Here is a 24363-nt window from a genome sequence, read left to right as displayed (position 1 = left end):
CGCACTCCAACCTCACGCAACTGTATTGGAAAACGTCTCCCAGAGAAGAGGCCCTTCCTGGCGTGGGGAGTTCCTTTGTTGCGCACTACGCGGTTCGCTATTTCTTTTATCGACTGTGCGGTTCAGTTGCTATATTGGGAGCTACGACGAAAGCTGCTGGATCTGAAGCCCCGTCGGTTCATCGGCCGCACAGAAATTCTCAGCCGTGAATTGAATTGCGTTGTTAGCCTAGACGAAACTTAATTTGCATGCGATGCTTTGCGCCGTCCATGCATTTATTCAGATGGTTAATTGAGATGGGTTATAAAAAGAGCGAAATTAATTTTCGCCGAACTATCGATGTGCCCACTAAGGTGTAAACAGACAAGTCCCGAAAGAGTGGTGTAAAAGAAAATGTTCAATGTTCATTGCTTCGCCGAATAATGACCCTGCTCCTCGCACGAAAACGTACAGTCCACAGCAAAAGTAATGTGGGGTTTCAGTCATGGATATGTTCTGCTTATGAAGCTTAGGAACGATTAGCCAGACTACAATGAAACTTTGGATGTAGCTTATATGTATCGTCACCCTTGCAGCTGCAACTTTAGCTATTGACATCTTCTTTTCGATCACTCCGCATTAAACAATCGCCAGTCAAAGCCAACCGTTGAGATTGGTAAAACCCTACATTACTTTAGCGGTGGGCTGTACGTTGTATGCGTGGACATGCGAGTAGGATTCGACTGTGTAACCTCTTTTCTGCATGGGGTTGTGATAGCGGTACTGGGTAACACAGTCGTGGCACGGTCATAGATACTAAGTCGTGGTAACATTCTTACTCTCTTTTTCACATTGCCATTTTACCACGGAGGTGAGCTTTCTCAATTATTGTGAACAGTACGGTATAAGCACCGTATATGTGAGGCTGGCGACGCACTTCAATGTCTCAGAGCAAGCGAAACGCCTACCCATTACAAGACTTCAGAAAATACTTAACAAGCGAAGGAAAAGTAACCGAGCACTTGGCTTCGTTTTCCACACAATTATAGCAGGTTGTTGTATATTTCTATATTTCGCACACCACGATATACACTGTAGGCTAAATAAGACGGCACAGGTTGTGCGTTTGTAGGCACGACATTAGCGGCAGCCTCACGACGGAGCAGAGAGGGGCCCGCTGGGCGAGTACCCACGCTAACTCGGCGCGACACGCTGCTGACCCGTGTACGGAAGGCGCATCTGAGGTCACCGGTGGGCAGACACACGCTGCCGTACTAAGTACTAGCTGTAAATACCATTACTTTTAATACCAGTAAATAACTGTAGATACCTCTTATTGTCGCATATATCCGTCAGCGTACAGCCGCAAATCGAGCGTAGTTGTGCGAAATGGTTCACAAAGACACAGCAAACCAAGGACATGCAGTAAAGAAAGAAAAAAACAAGAAGAACTTTACTTAAAGAATGCGTGCTTTTGGTCAATAACATAAGGATCTGCTTATCTAAAGGGGGAGCAGCAACAAAATACTACTATATGACAGTCGATACTAAACCATGCTAAAACTAAGACCAACACAATAGCTTGAGCACAATACAATCCTTAGTCTACCAGAGAAACGGCGTGGCTGGCAATGGCAGAGTATCCCACTTGCATGCCAGCGTGACACTATGTGAAAGCAAGTCATAAGAAAGAAAGGCTGCGCCTTAATAACAAAAAAAAAACGTAGAAAGGCGCATTTCCACATCAAGCGCTTGCACACAAGTATACGCCTGCTATAATCATCAGCAACACCATAGCAGCAGTTACAAGTAACAAGCACCTCAAGCGACAAAACCTCACATGAACTACCTACGTACTAGGACATAATTTTCGTCCAAATAAATCAACAATGATTTTGGGTGTGAAGCAGGGAGCGATCTTGTTCAATAGACAGCTGAAACTCCGAATCAAACAACTCAGTTAAAAATAGTATAGCATTGGCAGATTCTAAAGCTCTAATAAGCTACCATGGCAAGCACCTTCTGTTCTGTTAACACTCGTAGCTCATGATTAGTGATTACCACATATTGCAGCAGAATCACTTTGTGAAAGCTGAACTGAAAAGCACAGGCAGCCTGACACAGGAAGCAGAGTATTTTGATTTTCTGACAGACACACAAAAAAAGCCATAACACAGACATGGCAATAGCAATCACTCGAGCAACATTCGCACATAGCCTGCAATAAATTTATATGAAATAGTAACTAACTTCACGATTAAGATGCATCGTATCCAGTATATCTAACCGGGCTATTTGTTTTGTACGCGCTAGCAAGCAGACAAAATGTCATGTAGCGTTTGTACAATACAAAGTAAGTCTCTCAAAACACTATAAATTCGGGCTAAGCATATGAAAAATACCTTAAAAAATATGCGATTCACCTGAGCAGCAGTAAGTCGTTAAGGCTCATTGAACACGATCTCCAGTCTGAACCTGGGTTGTCGTAGATCCGGTCGCATCAGACAAGCGATGACCAACAGGTCGCGTATAAAGCCAAAAACTCGGTCCGAAGAGGTTCAGAGCACTTTGGTAATCACACCATACACAATACGAGAGAACCACTATTAGAGAGCCACGAACACAATACAACAGACGATAGCCACAAGTTGGCTGCGCCGATAGAGCTGGATCAATTACATGACAGGAAGATGGCTCTAGCGCATCCAATATCGCCAGAAAATGGCTCAAACTTTCCCCAGCCGGATCTAAATCACCCTGTCAGTGACATTCACAAGCGAGACGCGATATTCGAATACCTGCTAGCCTCACACCATACAGATCAAACGCAGCGGCATCGGATATAGCGGAACCCAGACCATACTGAAACGACGCTTGTGACAGAATCGCTAGTGACTCCAGTACACAGCTTTTCTGTAGAACCGGATGTGCAATGACTGTGTAGTGTTATAGGTGGCGCTGCCGGGCCGGCCTGCAGATGTCACTGCTATCGGGTCACCGGTAGATGTCGCCCTAGACGCAGGCGTGAAGATGGCTGCCGGAGCCGATGATTTGGTCACTGGACTTCGGGAAGGGATCGCGCTGGCGATTTCTTCGGGTGACGCCGTCGGGGCGTGAGCTCATCGCCTCCAATTGCTGGCGGAGAACGCAGATGGGCGCAACGGTCAGAACGGGGTTCAGAGTTCAGCCCAGTGGCATCAGTGAGCAGCTACACGGCGACCTCCTCACTCGAGAAAACATACGAAATAAGAAAGTTGTTTTCTTCTAAAAACGTAGGTGTTTCCAAGTATACAGGTTAAGAATTTCAGCACTCGACAAAAAGTTCGTAACATGCAAGAAAGACTGCAGAAACGGAAGAAAAGCACGCAAATATGATAACTTCGGTCGCGCACACAAGTTCAGAGAGGATTTGGCAAAAAGTTTGTCAAAGCTTATGTATCAGTCAACGTTGACAGAGATTAACTTAGCGATTCTTATGACAAAAGTGTATGGGGCGAAGTTCGCCAAGGTTTGCCACTAAAAAATGCAACAAGATGAAAGATGAATAAAAACATAAATGATAACGGATTGACGCAAGCTAACACAATCAGTGTACTGTGCTTTCACTATGCAACATAAATCTACGAGAAAAACATTACCAATCCGTAGGATTGAATAGTGCGCGATGAATGAAGTAAGCCGTGATGAAGTGCGTCACCTGATATCATGCAAATATTTATGTACCATCTCAAAGCGTGGAGGATTGGTGGCATGGCATGGCATGACCCTCAACAGTGCAGTGTTTCATTGCGTCAGTCCATGAAGATGTCGTTTCATTGGGTTACTGACTACGCTGACAAGATAAAGCGACTGCTCAATTTTGGCTAGCTCAAGACGTAAGCATGCAGGAAGTATTTAAATTTCTGTCACATTCAAGCGACTTACAGTTTTCGAGCATTGAAGCGCCTATTCTCAGCTATCTATTATGAAACAAACAAACGATGTTCATCAATCAAACTACGTGGCAAAACAGCCGGTCAAAGCAACTAACAGTTCGCATTTCCGTAGCAGTCAGGCAAAACGGCCCGCTCCCCGTGTTATAAGCGACCCCGCCACGACATCCCATCTTTTAGGCGACCGACGAGTCACTCTGGCTTCAATGGTACGTGAATTATGGAAATGTGACGCTCGTAAATATGCCGAGACGGTGGAATCCTCTGAGATCCTGCGACTCGGAAAGAGGAATTTAAAAGAAAATTCGCCTGGCAATGAATTATTCTTTTGTGGTCGCAGACAGCATAATGTCAGTGTGATATTTTTACGAAATTTTCTGCAGCCAACCAGGGTGACTTAAGGCGAAGGGAAGCTATGAAAATGTTTTCTCTGCATGCACTTCCAATGTTGAACATAAGGTGCTGAGTCATGGCCGGTGGGTGGCTTCTTTTAGATCTGTCCATATCGGAGAAGACATTTCATGAAAACTATAATATATTATATTAGATAATATTATATATATTAAATTAAATCGTGCAACATTAAAGCGACAACATTGAAAGCATCGCGTGTGCGACAGCTGGCCGGCCCACTCACTGCTGCCTCGCTCGAGTTGCTGTCATATGAGCCAGGCGGTCCCAGCGACAACAGATTGCAGTTCAGTATCGAACAAGTAACTCAAATATGATGCATGTTAGAAGTTCAAGACAGGTAAAATATATGGTGTTTAGTGGGTAAAGGGTGGTCGTACTTTGAAGTACGAGTGTTCATCATATGTACTGCCGGAATCAAATAAATTCCCTATGGTATTTCGCAATTATCCACATAACCCTTCATTACCGTACCTTATTCATGATCATCAGAATATTTCAAACGGCAGTTTGCCTAGCTATAAAACGACACTTCAGCATAGGCATTAACCAAGAGATGATTCCTAATACATAGACCCACCAATCTCCAGCACCACCCATTTCCGCCGCAGTTCAACATCACGACCTTTGCCGCTCAGAGAATCTCAGCGACTGCAAGACGTCAATATCCCAGTGACCTGGTGACCCCGTGACCTGGTGACCTACCTCGGGGTCGCCGATGATACGGTGCAGAAGCGTCTCTCCCACGCTGCTGGGGTCCTCACCGCGCGAGCGGAACAGCTCCATCTCGACTATCATCTCCTGAAAATGTCAATAGGAGGAAGGGAGAGTCGGAACACAGCAGTCGGTGGGTGGGATACAGTTTCCCGCCAACCTCGTTTACTTGACAGGACGATTTCCCTCAGCAGGACCGATGCCACATGAACACAGTGGTCAAAATGTTCACACTCGATGTCAGCCTATTGACACACAACCACACTAAGTGTTCACACTAAGTACAGAGCCGGTCATATTTTATCCTGCAGCAAACAACATCCGTCCCTCACACCCCACCCGCCGACCACCGACCGCCTGCCCACCCGTCCGCTGCTCCGACTTCAGCCCTCCCCTCCCAAGGAAGCGACTCGGCGAGACTGACCTGCACCAGGTAATTCTCCTGCTGGATGCGCTCCTTGAGCTTCCGCGGAATATCCGGCGTGATCCAAAACACCAGCTGCATTATCACGTACACCACGTTCTGTGAGACACAGCACAGCGCTCAGTCAAAGGCGGGAAGTGGGGCACAGCACAGTTCAGGACGGCTTTAGATGTGAGTGCCGAGTATAAGCACACGGCTAGGAATGATTTCAAATAAAGGAGTACGGTACGGAATTTTATAATAAAATGGTATAATCTTCCTGGGTCTTTAGGTACCCACAGTTATAGTGAAAGTTTACAAATATCTGGCGTTTTATTTCACTCTGGTTGCCGTTCTGCCGGAGCCGAAGGTGGCTGGCATTCTGAAAAAGCCGTCCACAAAATCTATTCATTCTGGAGAGCAGCAATGCGTATTGGAGCACGGTTAAAGTTCCCCCAACCAGTAGCAGAATAAAAGTTTCGCTTCATCTCGAATGAATAACCATTTATGCAAGAGCAGGCAGCAGCGAGCGGAATCGATCAAGCGGCTGAACTAACCAATACGGAAACCGACACTAAGCGAGCTGAGCTGCACTATTGATGCTAATAAAACTTCACCGAAACAAAATATCAAGCATCAACAACGGAAAATCACCGGACAAATGGCGAGAAGGTTGCGGTCTTCAGGCTGCGAGAAAACCTAGCAACGTGTCTCACGGTAAGATAGGAGGAAATTGCAACACTGGCCTCCCCACCCGACCCACTATGCACATACACATCATCATATTTCTCATTCCATATCTTACATTCCTTCTCCATTCGACTTCCCCCAAAACAACGTACAATTGTTAGTTCCATAACCTCATCCCCAAAGATCCACCAAATCCAACATATCAGACTATTCATCCCAATATTCCGCTGCACCTACCATTCTGATTTCTGATCATCCTCCGCGGCACCAAAAAAGCCAATCCACCTGCACATCACACCTCTCCACTGCCTTTATTCGATATTCATACCCAGCTCAGCGTACAATTCAGTCACTCCAAGCTACTCTCACTCCGGTCCATTAGGCGCATCAACACTCCGTTCATCCTATTCCACTGGCGATGGGACAGTGACGTCCCACTCCGTCCCACCCTAACCCAGACTGGTTTTGTATTCGCCTTTTTTGGATCGATTCAATCATTGATTCATTTGATTTTTGTTTGATTCAATCACCGTTTGATTCCTTCAAAAAATTTGGTGAATCGATTCCTTTTGATTCAGCCAAATTTTTTGAATGATTCTTTTTTGATTCAATTAAAAAATAAAATATACAAAATATCAGGGATAGTATTGTATTTGTTGTGTTCTTTTTGTTGTCATGTAATGGCAGTAGTGTTAATATTTGTTGATAATGAACTATGTTCATTCACTTCAATTTTTTTTTTAAGTTCATGAATCATTAATTTTTTTTTTATTCAATCAACTCTGATTCCCAATGCGTTTGATTCAATCATGGCTTGTGAATCAAACAATCCTGACGGTGAATCAAACCTTTTTGATTCAACAAATTTTGTTTGATTCAATCCAATCGATTCAATCACAGATGAATCAAACACCAGTCTGCCCTAACCCACTAGCGTCGGGACAGTCCCGTTCCAGCAACCCTCTCCACTCCCAGTTTCAACCCCATCCCTCCATTCTACCGACCTGGAAGACGAGAACGAACATGAGTCGCGCGGCCAGCACGTGCCAGTAGAGCGTCGAAGGCTGGTACGGATCGGGGTCATCCGGTCCGTTACGGTAGTCCAGGTACCTGAAACAGACACACTTTGGTTAGACAGCGCCCTACTGGGTAGGGTGGTAGCGAATGACTACTCTTCTTATTAGGCTGTGGTTCTGGATACCTAGCCTGTTTTGGACTGAATTAATTTTTAGGTTAGATTTGGTCCCATGCCTGCTGCCTGCCAGGTCGTGGTTCATAGCTGTTCAGTCTTTGGCAAAGATAACATGATCTACCGGTTATCCTTGTCTTTGGATATAGAAAAATGTGTCGGTTAGTGCTGTTGTAATAATTATGCAACTTCATCCATCTTTGACGCCGTAACATCAAATCAAGCGAACGAAAAAGAAAAGGCTCGACAAGAAATATTTGAACATCAAATATTGCATCCGTTGTCATTAAAAATGGCGCCAGTTTTTCTGTTATGCTAAATATTACCACCGGAAATATTGCATCACCATCCTTGTTTGGGACTTATTCCAGATGGAAAAGGCAATGTTGCAAAATATTGCTCCGGTTCTACCAAACCCTCGGGCAGCAGCTGGTGGTGCGACGTGCGGAAATACGCTCTTTGAATTTGCATTGGCAAATAATTGAGCTCGCGGCAGTTTACAGCAGCAGCAAACAAACTCACCGGGTTTTGGCCTAAATCAGAGACTTCAAACGGATTTGAATAAGTGCGCAATACCACCTGTATATGCCTAAGCGCTGAGGTGCAGTTTCGAAGGTCGTGGAAAGGTTCGGTCAATAGCTTCGAGAGCAGCATTGGCAAACAGTGGGAGCACTGAATATCTGGAAACGAGACTGGCCCAATGAATGAGACGTCAAATTGAAATACGAAAGAAAACAAAACTAGACGAGCCTGAGTTTTGAATGTGCGCGGATCAGAGGCCTGCGCATTGACTGATCTTCTGTGGAATAAAAAGGACGAAGTACATTCCTCAGTTGCATAATTCCAGCACAAATTACCGTTAGCACGTTCTCTGGCGAGCTGGAAGCATGCGTCCTAAATAGGGAGGACTGTGGGTGTGATCTAACCAATGATAACTTTATTTTCTGTAAAGAGAAAAACAATAACCGGGGCCGCTTTTCCCCGGACTATGCATCATTTTACAAATGTGACTAGCGAAACACAATTATAACTTTCAGTTGTGTCTCCTTGACCACAACATGTCTGTGAAAGTGTCAAATTCAATAGGAGGGCGTCTTTGCAAATGGGTGTTGTTTCGACTTCAACCAAGCTGCTTGCTACTCCACAGCAAAATGAAGGGAGATATAATGTTGACAAGTCTGACCTCCGGGCGGGAAAGATGACGCCATTACGTACACACGTAATCCACGAAAACAGCCTACTAACGAAAAGCTGCCTTCAAAATATGACCTTTTCTGATAAACTTTCCGTCTTAGGCGACAACAATCATAGCCGACTAAAAAAAGACTGCTCCATTTACAATTGCTGAACCACCGTGTAGAAATGCATTTCTCTCATTCTTTATCTATTTCTATAGTAACTATATATGTCTTTAAAAGTCCCTCATTCGGTGCAAAGTTACCATTCCAATTATATGGTAGCATTCGCTCCAAGATGCGGGGCATCCCGGCCCGAATCCCGATTTGATTGGACTTTACGAAAGCCCACACAGAGCCACGCCAATGCTTCATTAGCTTTTCTTTTCAACTTCTCCGGTATGATCAAAACAGTCACATCAAACGAAAAAGTCGTCAGCTGTGATCAGCCGACGCTTCAAAAGACGCAGCACCGGAAACTAGGTCACGTAAACAAGACAATTGGTCGCTATTCATCAGCGAAATTATAGTCGCTTACATCCACTGAAGCAAAACACACACCAGGATAATCTAAAAATGAAGCTAATGTAAAAACATCCTTTTAATCATAAAACCGATTAAAACCAGATAAAATCATCACCAAATTTCACTTATACTCTTAATGTTTTTGTGTGAGAAGGACAAGTCGGATCTTTCCGGCCATTGGATCCCGAAAGTCTTATTGCAGTCGTGCATACCTGCAAACCTCGATATCTGCCGATTGGTCTTTGGGCCGGAACTCGGAGCTGAAGTTGGCCACGTTGAACACGGACAGGCTGTTGTCGATGAAGCCGTCCAGCGTGTTGTTCTGGCTGACCGTGAGACGGTACACCAGGCGCGGGATCAGATTTGACGTGAAGCCGATGATACACGCCTGAAAAACGGGCGGATAATTATCACCGCCGTAGGAAAATGGTACTTAGCGGACTCGAGAAATTAGGAAGAATTCGGAACTTGCTGCTTAAGCACATACAAATTAAGAAGCGCTAATTAGAAGCATGAAATAATTACCGCCGAAAGTTTCCCAACGTAGATGAGAACATTGCCAATTAAAAGGAGGTTTAGTGAGAGTGCAGTGTTCATCAGTTATAAAACATATCTCGCTGTAACATTTGGCCAATGATTTTCAATGACTGTAATATTTCTGAAAATTTCACAAGCAATGAGCCACAGTCAGCCTCTCGTAACCCCCCCCCCCCTCCCCCGCAGCTGTCTCCTGCGGGGCCCGAGAGTGCACCCGGGCATTAACTTCCACTCACATTACTCAGTACGGCCAGCCGTCCGACAGTGTTGAGGATGCGGTACCAGATGCCGATATCCCTGACTCGCTGTCCGACCGGTCTCCGATAGAAGGTAAGCAGCTTGCGCGCATCCAGCCGCATCTCCAGCACATTGTTGAGGATGGCGAACAGCGGAGCGAGCGGGAATGACGCCACGAAGATGGTCACCAGGCCGAACTGGATCACTGCGGCGGGTACGTGAGCAGCTTAGAAGTGTGTTTGTGAGGGAAACAGGCAGAGAACAGCGACTCAGGTTAGGGCGGGTAGCGGGCGAGACTGGACGAAGAACGGTGAGAGTCGGGACGGTGAGGGATTGGACATATGTCGAAGCATCCGTTAAATGACGAACAGTAAACGATGCAACACCGGATTTACTAATGAAGCCGTTAAGGAGCTAAGCATTGCCATAAAAAATCCTATTAAACATGACTAGCTCTTCGTTTATAGGAGAGGTCAAGGCAGGCAAGAGAATGGAGGGAGCGGGACACCGGCAGAGGCGGGGTTACGTTACTGTTGCAGCCAATACCTTCACACAGTAGCTAATGGATTAGAAAGCAAGATTGATGATACACCAGAAGAAAGGCGGGTTATGGCCTTAGCGTCACACAAGAGGAATTCACGGTTTTCCGTCATTTATCTCGTCTCGGCTGTGGTACGGAGCCAGCCGAGAACGTCAGACTAGTAAAACCTGAGCCGGCAGACAGGATGAGTTACCTCTCACGGCTGCAATACATTACCGAGCATCCGAGCGGGGTTTTCGCACCAAGCCGTCTCTAAGTCCATAAACAAATGTAACCGATCCCCAACATACTTTAAAGCGCTATTCTCGATTGCAATATGCAATTCAAAGTCGCAGGTTGTTTGAAATACACTATTCGTTAGAATTGTTTTTCTAATGAAAAAAGCCGGAGCTACACGAAACATCCCTTAGATGTGCACGCACTTAACCCTATTAGTGGCAGGCTCCTGGCTACCCCTATTAGTGGCAGGGGGGGGGGGGCTGTTTACGACCCCCTTGATATCTCGAGATCTAACGGGCCGATTTTCAAAATTCAAACGGCATTCGATTTCGCTCAACGTGATCTACATTTCTAAAAAATAAAAATTAAAAAAATGTCAATAGGGGGGGGGGGGGTAGAGGGGGGTAAAAACGCGCAAATTGCAGATACTTTTTAGACTGTTTATCACGGCCAGGATTCTGAACCAATCTTAACGCAACTTTTGCCGATCGATAGAGAATGAACCAGGAATTCACATGGATCCTAAGAATATGCATTTTCAAAAATCATAGGCGGATACAGATCATTGAGATTGGGGGTACACAAAAAGTATAGTAAATAAGGTTTTTGTTGGTACCGTTTCTAAAAAGGGTGGTAATGGTCTTGTTATGTTACAATTTTCTTATGAGAGAACGACTACAATTGTATTGGTCATGCATAGGCGGTGTCAGGGCACCTATGTTGGGAGGTAAAACATAACCCCCCTTTTTGGACGCCTGGATCCGCCTATTACAGCAAAAACGTGTCAAAAGAGGATGCACAATAACTTTGTATATGTTATCACATGATACATTTCCTTCACTGTTCGTAAAACTGGTGCATACAGTCATAATACATCAGCATCGTGATCTTCGCCCAAATGACTCGCTTCACGAATAGGACCCCCCAATTCCCAGTGCTCTGGAGCCGCCCCTGGTAAAGTTATGAACTTGAAATTTTAAGGGAATGTGCCCAATTTAGTTTTAGGAAAAGTTAGAAAATTTCAGCATCGTAGCTTCAGCGGTTTCGGAGATATTCCCGAAAAACCTGAGGGGTGGATGAAAACAACCCCCCCCCCCCCCTGTCACTAATAGGGTTAAGGGACTTAAGACACATACAAGACGTCAATTGACGGGGACTTACCCATTTCCAGGTACTCCCAAAACAGGCTCTGGGTTCCCCAGCTGAGCAGCGTGAAATCGGCCGCCCACTGAGGCAGCTCCTTCTTGTCTTCTTCACTGTCGTACAGCAGCTTACTGAGGCCGCTCAGCCACGAAAACAGCTTCCTATCGCACACACACAACCGAAACTGCTGAGTACACAGTACACAGCACATGCAGTACACAGTGACAGTACACAGCAGCTTACTGAGGCCGCTCAGCCACGAAAACAGCTTCCTATCGCACACAAACAACCGAAACTGCTGAGTATACAGCACACGACACATGCAGTACACAGTACACAGTACACAGAACATAGCACAAATTTCACAGCAGTGCACGGCACACAGCAGCTTACTGAGGCCGCTCAGCCACGAGAACAGCTTTCTGGTACACAAAGGACAGGAGTCGATAAATAGGATGTCATTTCACAGTGATCAGCCTATAAGTAACAATAAGCCACCGAAAAATTATCATCAACAGAGCTTTGCTTTGAAAATTATCTATTCATCACTATCGTGAAACGCAGCGGTCGTTAAATAAGTAGCGAACACCAATTATGGGCTAAGTACAAGCAAATGCGATAAAATTGCCAACATTAAATAATTACAACATGGCCAGAGAATGTTATCCACTTACGGTAGGATGTTTTCCCAGATGGTGAGAAGCGCCTGTTTGCCAACCATGATAATAGCCAGCTGTAGCGAGAGCTCCCATAGGCAGCCCCCGGGTCCACACTGGAAAAAAGAACCGATCAGTCGAGATGAGGCTTATAACATCGACACTTTATGACAATGCCCATATTAAACGTACGGCTGTTCTGGGCTGGAGGCTCATGTAGGAGCGTGTTGCAGGATTTCCAGTGGTGATCCATCTGAAATAAAGCTGTCACAATGTGCTAAGCTGTGTGTCATGGCAGATCTATTGCTACTTAATGCAAAGCCCCCAGCCACGAGTGATATAAAGCGTCAATGATGTGTGTCAGGTTTGAAGGGCACTGCATACACATTACACACACATTGCATTGCAAATCAGATGATGGTCGTGGCAGCGCCTTTTTTTCTAGCTGCTCGGACTCTGCCGGCTGTTTATGACAATCAATGCGGGATCGCCAACAGAGTAGACTAGATATATTTTGGACAGACTATGGCTGTAGTTGTATCCCCACTTCCTTTTCGTGACCAGACAACAATTATGACCGTTAAGCAAATAGCTTTCGTGTGGTCCTTCTCTTTGTTATAAATTGCACAATTCATGAGACTACTAGGGAGCATATATTTCAAGGAATACGCCCTTAGCTATTACTATGAGCAGTGAAAAAAATGTTTCCTTGTTAGCTGAAGGTGCTACCCCGTATCATCATGCATCACGAATTCAGACGGGCTTGCCGCGTTCCTGAATACACCACGTCACAGCCAGGTGATATATTGTGAGCGTGAAAACTTCACCCAACAATCAAAACTCGCTGTTTGCGCCATACATCGGCATACTTAATTGAAGCATTGCCTCGTCATCTTCCCCAGATGCCGTTCTCAATATCTCAGGCGACTGATGTCGTAAACAACCGACTTCCAAGTTCCAACAAACTCTGAAACAGGCGCGCCCCGGGAGTCCCCCCGACCCCCCCCCCCCCCCCCCCCCCGCCTCCCCTCCCCGTCCGTGGCCCTCACCTCCTCCTGTCTGTAGCGGAAGATCCGGTTGTAGTCGCCCGGGTAGCCGTGGAACTTTCCCTTGAAGAAGGCGATGTAGAAGATGGAGGAGTAGTAGTTGATGAACTGCAGCATGTAGATCTTCAGCGTGAGGCTGTCGTCGTATTCGGACTGCGTTCTCGGCAGCTCCAAGTCGGTTAGGAAGCCGGCGATGCGGTTGTACACCTGGACAGATGGAAGGAAAACTAGCTTCAGATGCGTATCATGACACTGAAAGCAGAGTCCAGGTGTGCCTGCTTAGCGTGTCGCGTTTAGCGGAAATACAGGTTAAAGGTAGTGTGCCAGCTTTCCTGGACCGTATGGAGTTAATGGCCCAGATAAGGAGAACCGGATTTTTAGAACTTATCCATACCTTCAAAACTCATGGAAACGTCTTAAATTCTTCAAATTTTGAGTACCCCAGTGCGAAATTCGCCCCGACGGGTTGTCGGTCGTACCCCAACCACATTTCACACCACTATGAACAATAAATGCACACACTGAAATCGCTATTACCGATAGGTTCATCCAATCAAGTTTCGATAAACCCGTTCATCATCATCTCCTGCGGTTTCGAACACGCCTGTTAGGTGGTGCGGTAGACCGCGCCCAAAGCCAGGGCCCCGGTAACGTGAGGTAGCCGAGTCGGGGCAGCGTGCGCTGACCCAAGCCGGGGCCGCGCGTCCTCCCGGTGTCATGCATGATAGCCCGGGGCTGCCCGCGGGGATGCGGTAGACCGCGCCCAAAGCCGCGGCCCCGGCTTGGGTCAGCGCACGCTGCCCCGACTCGGCTACCTCACGTTACCGGGGCCCTGGCTTTGGGCGCGGCTTCTGCTCATACTTTGTGGTGCGGTGGTGGTGCGTCGGGCCGCGCGCTCTGACTTCGGCCAAGAAAAATGCGTCAGCTGATCATTGTCATTTCTGCCACTTTCATGTGGTGAGATGGGGTCATAACTTTAGAGACGGCTGTTTCATATCAATTATTTTACATAAAATAATATTTCAAACCATAAATTAATATTTGACAGCCAAATTAAAGAAACAATACCAATACAGGCTTACAGTTTAAATTCAACATTGTGTTGTCTACGATTAGACAGCTGATAACTCATTCCCGTACTTCGTAACTCGTAACTCTATAATGACCTTTGCTTATTGTCACATGTGCGCCGCATTCGTGATTGTTGCCGACGCCTGTTTGCAGATCAGCCCACTACAGTTGTCATACATATCGAAAAACCGATAAACTTTTAGGCGAAAAAAGCACTATTTTAGGCCCATTTTTGATTTTTTTTGCGATATTAGGTAAAAACAAAAGCTTCTTATCCTTGGAAAAATAAAATGGGAAATCATTCGAAGGTGGCACACTACCTTTAAGCATTTACTAAATCATCGTAATAAGGCCGACGTGGAAACAATACACCCACCAAACGCCGCGCGAAGTTCTGGCAAAACATCGTGCATTTTGCATAGGCATAAAGTCCGATGTAAGCATATGCAAACTAAAATTCATCAGCAACTTCTTCCTATGAAACAAAATTAAAAGATATTGGCTGCTCACTAATGCATTTGAATTGGGATCCTGCATTCAGTTTCCAATTCAGCCTGCCAATTCAATCATTGAATCACATAAACTATTATAGTAAAAAGCCTGAAGCAATCACTAGTTACCATGCTACTGATTACCATCTGAGACGCATGCATTTTCCATAAAGAGAAGTCTGTGCCGCAACAAATGAACTACCCCAGCTGGGCCCGTCCAACAGCTTCACCTGGTTGAGCAGCAGCACGATCAGCAGGTTGATGGTGGCCGCCGTGGCGTTGACGAAGATGGGTCCGTACGTCTCCACGTAGACCTTGTGGTCGTAGCCGCTGTTCCAGTAGGTGAGCGCGCCCAGGGCGGCCATCACAGACAGACGGTACAGCACCACGCCGACGATGATGGCGATCGCCACCACGATCTGTCCGTAACACACACGCACAACAGTCACACACAAAGAATGAATGAATGAATGAATGAATGAATGAATGAATGAATGAATGAATGAATGAATGAATGAATGGAGGAATGAATGAATGAATGAATGAATGAATGAATGAATGCATGCAAGAATGAATTAACTGAATGCATTGGATGGATCAGGTCAGGATGGACGAATGAATGACTGACTGAATGAAAGAATGAATGAGACTGCGTCGTCGACAGCTACAAATACCGCCCAGACTATTATCTCACAATACAAACATGTAGCCGGTATGAGGATGCTCTTCCTCCCGACATTCGATGCACTCACCAGCAGCAGTATGATGGAGGCGCTGATGAGCATTCTGGGTAGGCGCATCTTCCAGAAACTGACGTGCGGCTCCAGCTGCTTCGTAACGATGTTCACCTGGTCGCAAACGAGGGAGGGGGGAATGGATAGGTAACAATGAACATCCTATAGCCCAACAAGCGGAACCTACGAAAATTGGTAGCAACTGACGATATAAAGTGCCGCTAAACGCCTGACTCCAGCTCCGTTACTACAGCTCTGGGAGCTGTTTGTGCCATGTGTGCTCCGCGCTTATCTCTGACTGCTCGCCGTCCCCGCTCGCTGAAACCGGGCAGTGACACCGCGCTAAGATTTTCGATTGGTGTCCTCACCAACCCGAGAATGAATGAATATGCTCGCGAGCAGGGGAGGAGCTTCCTATGCAGTTCGTGGGGCGACTGCCGTACACCAACTTCTCATTCTGCCCCACCAATAAGCATTTTGACCCACCAACTTAAGCTGACTTTTCGAACTTTGTTGCTTTGCAAATCAATATTTTTCACTGAAAAGCTTTGGAATGTCTGTGTTATGCAAAATATAGGTAATGTATGTCACGGCAGAAATTGATTTGACAATCGGATTTAACCCGCGCCCGGCTGGGGGTCCTGGATTTCCACGCCCTGCTGGGGGGGGGTGTTTGAACACCCCCCCTTCTAACTCGGCTCCTGGGCCACGTAGCGATACGCGGAAGGCGGCGTTCGAAAGAGCGTCAAAAATAATGAGGAAATCACTTCGGTCAATTTTTTGGTCAGGTCAAAGGTCAGGTCACCAGAGGTCATTGAAGGCAAAATTTCGCCGATTTCCAGGTCGAATGTCGACAATTTCCAAGAAGCTAACGCATAACTCGGGAACCAATAGAGCTACAGCGCCGCGGAAAAGCGCATTCGATAGCCCTATTAACGCCCTTTCTGAGTAATTTTCTCAGATTTGACCTAGCTTCAACGGTTTTGCCTGCAGGGGGCAAAAACTGCAAAAATAGCCGATTTTTTCGGAAACAGTTTTTCTGCAATAACTTTTGACCCAAGCCTTGTACGAGCTTACTTTTACCGGCATCGTGTTCCTCTCGTCAAGACGCATCGAATGAACTATAACTTGACCTTGAAAGGTCAACTTGAAAATTTGACCTCAGGTCAAGGTCATGACCTGACCGGAAAGGGTCATGTTGCATATCAGTCGATCCGCATCGTCGAGCTGAACACATCTAAGGCATTTTCATCGCTCTAGCATGCCTCTATCAAAAGTTATTTGCGAAAAACTGTTAGATACCATTCGTGACCTAAGATGACCTCAGGGCATAAACAGGGGTCACGGACACCATTTTCATGTTCAGTGTGTCTAAACCACTTGTAATTCAGTGTTTGGGAGTGTTTATAATGTCTTTCGTCCAAAAGAGGCGCATTTCAATATTCTCCCATTGACTTATAATGGGGAGGTCGCAAAATTGACCTGACCTTAGGTCATCGATATCAAAATTCTGAGATATACATTTTGTACATGCTATTGCTCTTAGCAATCGCTGAAAGTTTCAAAGCGATCGGTCACTCGGTGTAGCTATGACAGACATTGAAACTTTTTATGAGGTGAGGTCACTTCAAGTGACCTGGTGACCTGACCTTGAATGACCTTGGTCTGAAATTTTCACAACATGTGTAGAATTGATGTATGATAAGGTGTACCAAAAACGGCGGCGCTCCGCGCCGCCGTTTTTGAGATATTCGCGAAAAACCACAAGGGGGGGTGTTCAAACACCCCCCCCCCCAGCAGGGCGCGGGTTAACATTTTACCCCACCAACTTCACAGGAAAAGCCCCACCCATGCTCGCGAGTGCGCTTCGTTGTCATGTGGCACCAATAAAAACTTTAAGAAAATCGAAGGATGAAGGAAACCTAAGTGAATAAGGAGGATTCATTTACCATAATCGACCAACGCGAGCTTTCGCATGTATTCATTGAAGCGAGCTTTGTCATGTATTTGAATCTGTTCTATTATTCCTCGGGTCCATCCCAACTGGCCCCGTGGTGTAACGGTTAGCACTCAGGACTCTGAATCCTGCGATCCGAGTTCAAATCTCGGCGGGACCTCGCGTTTTCGTTCTGCGCGAGCTACAGCGATAGATCGACTTCATGCAGTCTTTCAGTGCACGTCGTCCTGACTTGCGCACATAACTTTTCACAATTTTCAACATCCAATGAAGCACACATCAAAACCCCACTGCTGCATAACCATTGGTCATCATTGGCATTGGTCACCATTGGCCATCTACTTCAAATGACTTTGAAGAGTGAACTCACCTCCTGACGTTGATCCTTGAGTTTGCTCAGGTACTCCGGTCTCGGGTGTTCCTCTTTGAGATCAAACCCGGAAAGGTCCCAGCGGTGGGTGATTTCGGCAGAGTAGCGCTTCCACAGCTCCAAGAACAGCGCCGCTGGGTAAACGACACAGCACGATAAACAAACAAGTAGAAACGGTCAGCGTAACCTACCAGGCAGCGGAGTGGCGAAGAACTTCCGATAAAATATGTCAGATGCTGAGGAGGCATATATGAGCTACGAGAATATTGTAACGTGACTACGACAGTATATTATGTTCCAGGTAATTCCCGAATCTGCGGGCGCTAAAGCGCATTCCTATTTCCTAATGGAAAGTGTGAATAAATCATACAGCAGCGAATAGGTGAATAATTGATAGCGTTCTGGCCCACACGTTTGAATCAATAAGTGGTGTGGCTGAACGTCTAAATAATTGAGGTGAAACACACCAGAAGTGATTCAAGTCAAAACGGTTACCACTTACCCCAAAACGACATGAATATGGCGAAGAAGATGGTGGACGGATTGTCGACGATGTAGGTAAACTTGGCGTAGACGCACGTCTCATTGAGCCGGTAGAAGTCGCAGAACACGTCACAGATGGGGCACATCCACACCTCCGTGTCCTTACAAATGTCGTTACTGCAACACAGCAGGAAATAACTCAGACTGGAGGCCACAAAGCCGCGGTTTATTGTTGTAACGCGGAGACGCTGTGCTGTGGTCGCGGGCGGCTGGGATGTGAAGACAGGTAGCCGTCGTGGGGGATAAAGTAAATCGCATTAGTGTCAGCGTCTGAACAATGTGAAACCACTGACATGGCATGAGCTACACTGCAGAGGCACAGGCCCATGTCGGTTGAACCAGTGAACATAAAATTACATTTATTACGGAGCGAGCGAAGCGAGCGTAGTCTATGAACGGAAATTTCTGAGTATGAGCGGCCGGCCAGCCGTGCGGAGGCTTTTCCGAGACTTATGTCTCAGCAACCACTTGACCGATTTACATGCAGTAATTTTTGAAGGGTAGCTTCATTCCTTCTACTAAATATTGGACTATTCCCGATGCATGTGGGTGACCCCTTATGCACGTGCCACGTGCAAAATGAAGAGGTGTCAGTTTTGTAATAGTTGCAATATCTCGGTAACGTTACTACTGGGCCCATTGCGCTGAAAGTTGGCATGCAGGTAGGCACCCACTAAGCAATGCATATCCATGTGCCAGAGTTGGGGTGCTGCTGCACGTGCGCACGTGCAGGGGTCGATTCCAGATCTCGAGAACGGCTGGAACGATTGCGCTCAAATTTGGTACACGGTTAGGGACCAGTTAGTAGGGTGCCGTGCACAAGTCAGTTGGGACCCATTTTGCACGTGCGCACGTGCAGGGTGCCGCTTCCAGATCTCGAGTACGGCTGGGCCGATTGTGCTCAAATTTGGCACATCGCTAGAGACCGGTTAGTAGGGTGCCGTGCACAAATCAGTTGAAGGTACCCCCTTGAAATTTCGCAAGTGAAAGGCTCACCCTCTCGCTCGCTCCGTTATTCGCCCCGAAAGGCGTTATACTAGTAATACAGCAGGTGCAGAATATTTCGCAAGGTAGGTAACATCACAAAGCATGCGAACATATGAAATAAGCATATCCTACCCAACAATGTGGCAAACTCTATCGTTCGGCAAAATAATGTATTGCAAATCGGCGAGTGGTACATACGTCAATGTTATGATCTCTTCATTGCCGGCAAACAAAACCGAGATACAGAGAAAGTTTTACCTCTCAGCCGGTTGTGCGGTGAAAGCACAGGTCCGATCAAAACAAGCATACGAATATTAAAACTTAGACAGAGAAGGAAGCGTCTCCGACCCACCTCGGAATGTCGTCCCACAGCGTGGCGAAGCCGTAGACGAAGCAGATGATGCCCACGATGGCCGGAGGGATCAGTGCGTACGTGTAGAAGCCCAGCCAGGCGAAATACATGGCGATCTTGACGCCAAAGTACTCCTGCACGTAGTCGAGCGGCTGGTGCCGGTAAAACTTGCGCAGGCTGGCCCACTCGGAGCGGAGCTTGGAACGCGCGTTGTCCTTCGAGTCCAGAGGGCCCTGATAACATGGTAGGGGTGGGGTAAGGATGAACAGATCAGTGAGTGAGTCAGATCGATCTCACGTCGATGAAGGCATGGTTAGAAAATAGAGAAACCAAAAGAAAGATGAAATACCGAAGCAGGATGGTAACCATTATGACACACACAGTACAGAAAGCTGTGGCTAACTATACGAACGAAATAAGCAATGTCTCAAAACAGCATCATCCAATAATCGGTTTTGTCCCTTTCTACTTAATCGCCTTCGTGTCAAACAAAAGCGCGCCAACTGCGAAAAGAGATTCTGCTTCAACTATTCAGAAAATATTTAAAGTAATGGATGGTGTTTTTTGCCATGATAACTGTGATAACTATTCAGAAACACACGCCCGTCCACCGCCCACCAGCCACATTCCCAGTCTCCCATCCCTCCCCACTCGCTGCAGCTGACCTCGTGCGGCGCATAGCTGGCCAGATAGGTCTTGTCGGCCAGCAGTCTGTTGATGCCAAAGTCCATCACCGTCTCATGTTCGGGGTCGTGCTCGACGAACCACTTTCTCTGTAAGATGAAGGCGACCACGCGGGCTCTCACCGCCGGCGTGAAGAAACCGGCCGACATGTCGAACCTGGGTCACACCGGGTCACAGGTTAGGCCAGACAAATACCCACAGCATTCAGGCAAATGAATGAGAAACAGCAGGAAGTGGACACGCTGTTTCATAAAAGCAGACACTTACACTGTACTTATCGGAAATAAAATAAAATAAATCGCATGAAACGGGTAGAGGGTTCACACAAAGTTCATTCAAAAAGCGCATTTACTTGCTCCTGTATATGCATAAGCTTGACTACTCAAGCCACACAAAACGTTGAAAAGGCATGCTACCGATTGTAACCCTAGCAAACAAAGCTCGATTATCTCATGTAGCACAAACATGCCGAAAAGCGCCGGTGAGCGGCGTCTCGGGTGAGTACTCACAGGTACTCGCGGTCCCTGCTGTAGACGCCGGTCAGGGTCTGGTTCTTGGGCGGAAACTTCTTGGGGTTCACCCCGAACATGCTGTTATCGAACGTGTCCACCAGATCTGTGATCTCCCGGATGACGGGAACCTGCTTGATGAAAGCTTCATCCTTGCTTATTCCAGCCGGCTAAGGTAAACAGAAAAAGAGTAAGGTCAGTGACAGTTGACACATTGCGGGATCATAACATATGCAGTATCGGGTGGCATTTAAATTAAAGTATCAGGTACCTATTTTACATGCAAGAAAATGTCAAAATGATAAAACAATGCATGGGAAAACAAGGTGAGGAATGGCGACTGAGGCTTGAGGGGCTTACAAACATGTCATGTCATATCTCAAGTGTCGGGGTATTCACAGCGTAGGCGTCAAGTGGCTCGCAAATTGACATTACACTTGAGAGGCGCAACGCAGTGGGCTATCTAGACTATCTGAGAAGAATACAAGTAAGGCTACGGGTTCAAGTAGAGGCTTCGAGGATGTATGAATTGCACCTTGTCTAAATTTGTGCATGGTGTTGGTGAGCCGGAAATGCTTTTACCAGAAGCGTCTTAACTGCAAGGTGGACGCTTTTAGTTTTGCACAAAGCACGTTTACGACCCAAATGAATATGAATACCAACTCGCATTGAACACAAATTTCTTGACCGAGAAATATTTATTATAAGTGACCAGGACCCTATCGTAAGCGATACGGGCGACTCAGGATCAATGTCTTCTAAAATACTCACCAGTTTCATCGGCATTCGGATTTTGAGGATTTCTGCGTAGCGTCTGAGCACCTCCCAGGGCGTGTGGATTTTGATGAACGTCAGCGGGCTGTTCTCGTCAATCTGGTCCTCCTCCAGATCCAGACCCTCTTTCCTCTGAGCACACAGACAGAGGGGAACCTTGGATGGAGCTGTCGACTGAGCGCAGCGGATATCCAAACACAGTGTAAGGTCGCAAGGGGGGGGGGGTCGTGCATAGGCAATGGGGTTAGATAAGGGATGGTTATTTGTTTCTTTGGGTTTCGAGGGGCAATATTTAACAGGGGCTATCATGTGCCCTTCAAGTCATGAGGATAAGCTGAGAAGAAGGTAATGCTTTCAGGGGTTAATTACAAGGACAGACAGTCACATAACATCAGGACAGACTTGCACAAGGCTCTAGAGTTGCTTGAACAAAGTGACAGTATTCATTATTCAGTTATGACTTATCTACGACCTGTCCAGAGAGCCTCAGAAGAAGGACCGGAGATTATTACATCAATGGTTGACTCAGATGGCGCTGTGCGACCCGTTATGTACCTTACTGACTAAATCCTTATTTACGAATTACGACTGGTTGGCAGTGGAACGATAAACAAAAGTGAGGGAAGACGGCGTATCCCCAGTGTACAGACATTGAAACACTCACGAGGTTGGACTCGAAGATCTCCTGTCTCGCGTCGTGTGCGTGGTGCGAGGGCGGCAGGTCCGACGATCGGACCAGAACAAAGTCCACCTTCCGAACGCCATCGCGGAAATATTGGTCCGGTCGGTACTGGAACCGGTTAAACCGATCGTCATGATACAAAACAAATACCGTCACCATATTCGAAAAAGAGACAAAAAATCACAAAACCTCAAAGATGGTCCGGAGCACAATTTTAGAGATAGCTTTGAGTCATTGACACGTTTCAATCACCAGCTAGACGTCACAGCCACTGGAATTTGCAGCTCGCACTGTGCACACTCTCGGTTTTATCAAGCACCCTCCAGTGCAGCACCTTTCTCCTGGGAGGCATGACTCCGAAGCAGGTGTGCAGACGACTGCAGACCCGACTATTGCCCGGTGTGCAACATATCGACACAAAATCCCCAAACACGGATTCCACGGTAGGTAGGTGACAAGTGCGTCATCGGGTTTCACGTGCCAGTATGGCAACAACAAAGCGGCCATATCCACGATACCTAAAACCATCAAAGTACTTCCGTGAACCGTCAGTATGAATAATGCTCAGCCTTTACGAGTTCTAGCGTCGCTAAGGAGTTCCCTATGCCAAATCAACGGAAGCAAACAGAATGTTGCGCCTGGCCCTGAAATCCGGCCAAATCTGTCTAGGCTGCCAGTGATACTGATCGCCAGGTGTTTCCGGATGCGGGTGCATTCACCCCCCCCCCCCCACAAACATCCCCAAATACCTACCCCCCCCCCACACACACACACACACCCTTTCACCCGGCAGCCTGCCATATGTCCATCTTTTCCACAGCCGACACAGTACGCCCATACCTAAGCAATGGAAGGATACAAATATTTTTTTGCTAAGGGACAAACCCACCAAGAATGTATGCCAGAAAAAAAAATGTTGTGAATTACAATATTTCAGAAATAAAGCCGGCGACTGGTTTATTCACCCAGTGGTCGACGTATCAACCTGATTCAATATCACCCAGTCACTAACCAGCTGCATCAGCGAGATTTTATCTGTTGGAACAAAATCTAAGATGGTAGGAACTTTAAGTTCCGTATTCCTGAAATCCTTTGCGCACTTCAACTGAAAGAACTATAATCGTGTGACAGAATATAATTGTATTCTAAATATATCAACATCAATAGGATTCCAGTGGAGGAGCTAGAATTTTGCGCCAGCATACGTCACGTTTAATCGAAAATATCTCCATGCAAACATAGCTCCACTGCAATTACGAGCGCAAACACGCCTCGACCTCTGTCCGGGTCGCTGCACCGACCTGGGGTGGGTGTTTGCCGTTGCCCTGGCGCACGGCGGTGAGCTCCGGTCCGGAGCTAACCGAGATGAGCTCCACCTCGTCTTGCTCCTGGAGCTGGGAGAGCCGGGTGACTGGCTCAGCGCCCGCCATCTTCTCACCGGCTCAGTGGCTCACCGGCGCCGTCTGGAGATAGGAGTGAGAAGGGCAGTAAGAACGACAGCGCTGGTGCAGCGGGTAACCAGAAGTCGCAAATGTCACCGATATAAGTCTGAGATAGACGTCGGATTTATAAATCACTGTTGGTGTCGGTCGACCACTTACAGGTACAGCTCACGCGGCGTATGGAATTGATGAAAAATTGTATGATTAAGAACACAGGCACAGGCAGATTTACTGCCACACTTTTCACTCTGTGACAGGTAGGCCCAGCCCGGCCATATGTCAGTCTGATGCTCCAGCGACGGTCGATGGCCTGTGTGGACAGACGCAGATAATTAATCAGAGATAGCGTGACGCAGTCGCACAGGGTGGA

General features: G+C 46.8%; 1 protein-coding gene and 1 non-coding gene across 2 annotated transcripts; one reads left to right on the top strand and one right to left on the bottom strand.

Moving 5' to 3' along the window:
- Positions 1 to 1027: 1027 nt before the first annotated feature.
- On the bottom strand, positions 1028 to 24028 carry LOC122382882 (anoctamin-1-like). Its single transcript, XM_043368781.1, has 19 exons — positions 23853 to 24028; positions 22534 to 22659; positions 21867 to 22001; positions 21096 to 21265; positions 20568 to 20742; positions 19903 to 20135; positions 18523 to 18680; positions 18021 to 18154; positions 15712 to 15807; positions 15190 to 15378; positions 13401 to 13604; positions 12370 to 12467; positions 11714 to 11856; positions 9792 to 9997; positions 9231 to 9406; positions 7134 to 7239; positions 5461 to 5559; positions 5028 to 5123; positions 1028 to 3114 (listed from the first exon to the last, which is right to left on the bottom strand). The coding sequence occupies exons 1-19, from the start codon at positions 23979 to 23981 to the stop codon at positions 2992 to 2994; spliced, it is 2796 nt and encodes a 931-aa protein (XP_043224716.1). The 5' UTR covers positions 23982 to 24028; the 3' UTR covers positions 1028 to 2991.
- Positions 17739 to 17810, top strand: Trnaq-cug. Its single transcript has one exon. It is a non-coding gene; the product is annotated as a tRNA-Gln (tRNA).
- Positions 24029 to 24363: the final 335 nt, after the last annotated feature.

This window comes from Amphibalanus amphitrite, unplaced genomic scaffold, assembly GCF_019059575.1.
Source record: "Amphibalanus amphitrite isolate SeventyFive unplaced genomic scaffold, NRLGWU_Aamphi_draft 000149F_arrow, whole genome shotgun sequence".
In the NCBI taxonomy this organism is placed as follows: Eukaryota; Metazoa; Arthropoda; class Thecostraca; order Balanomorpha; family Balanidae; genus Amphibalanus; species Amphibalanus amphitrite.
Note: the sequence above shows the minus strand (reverse complement) of the source record. Positions and strands in the feature narration are given on the sequence as shown.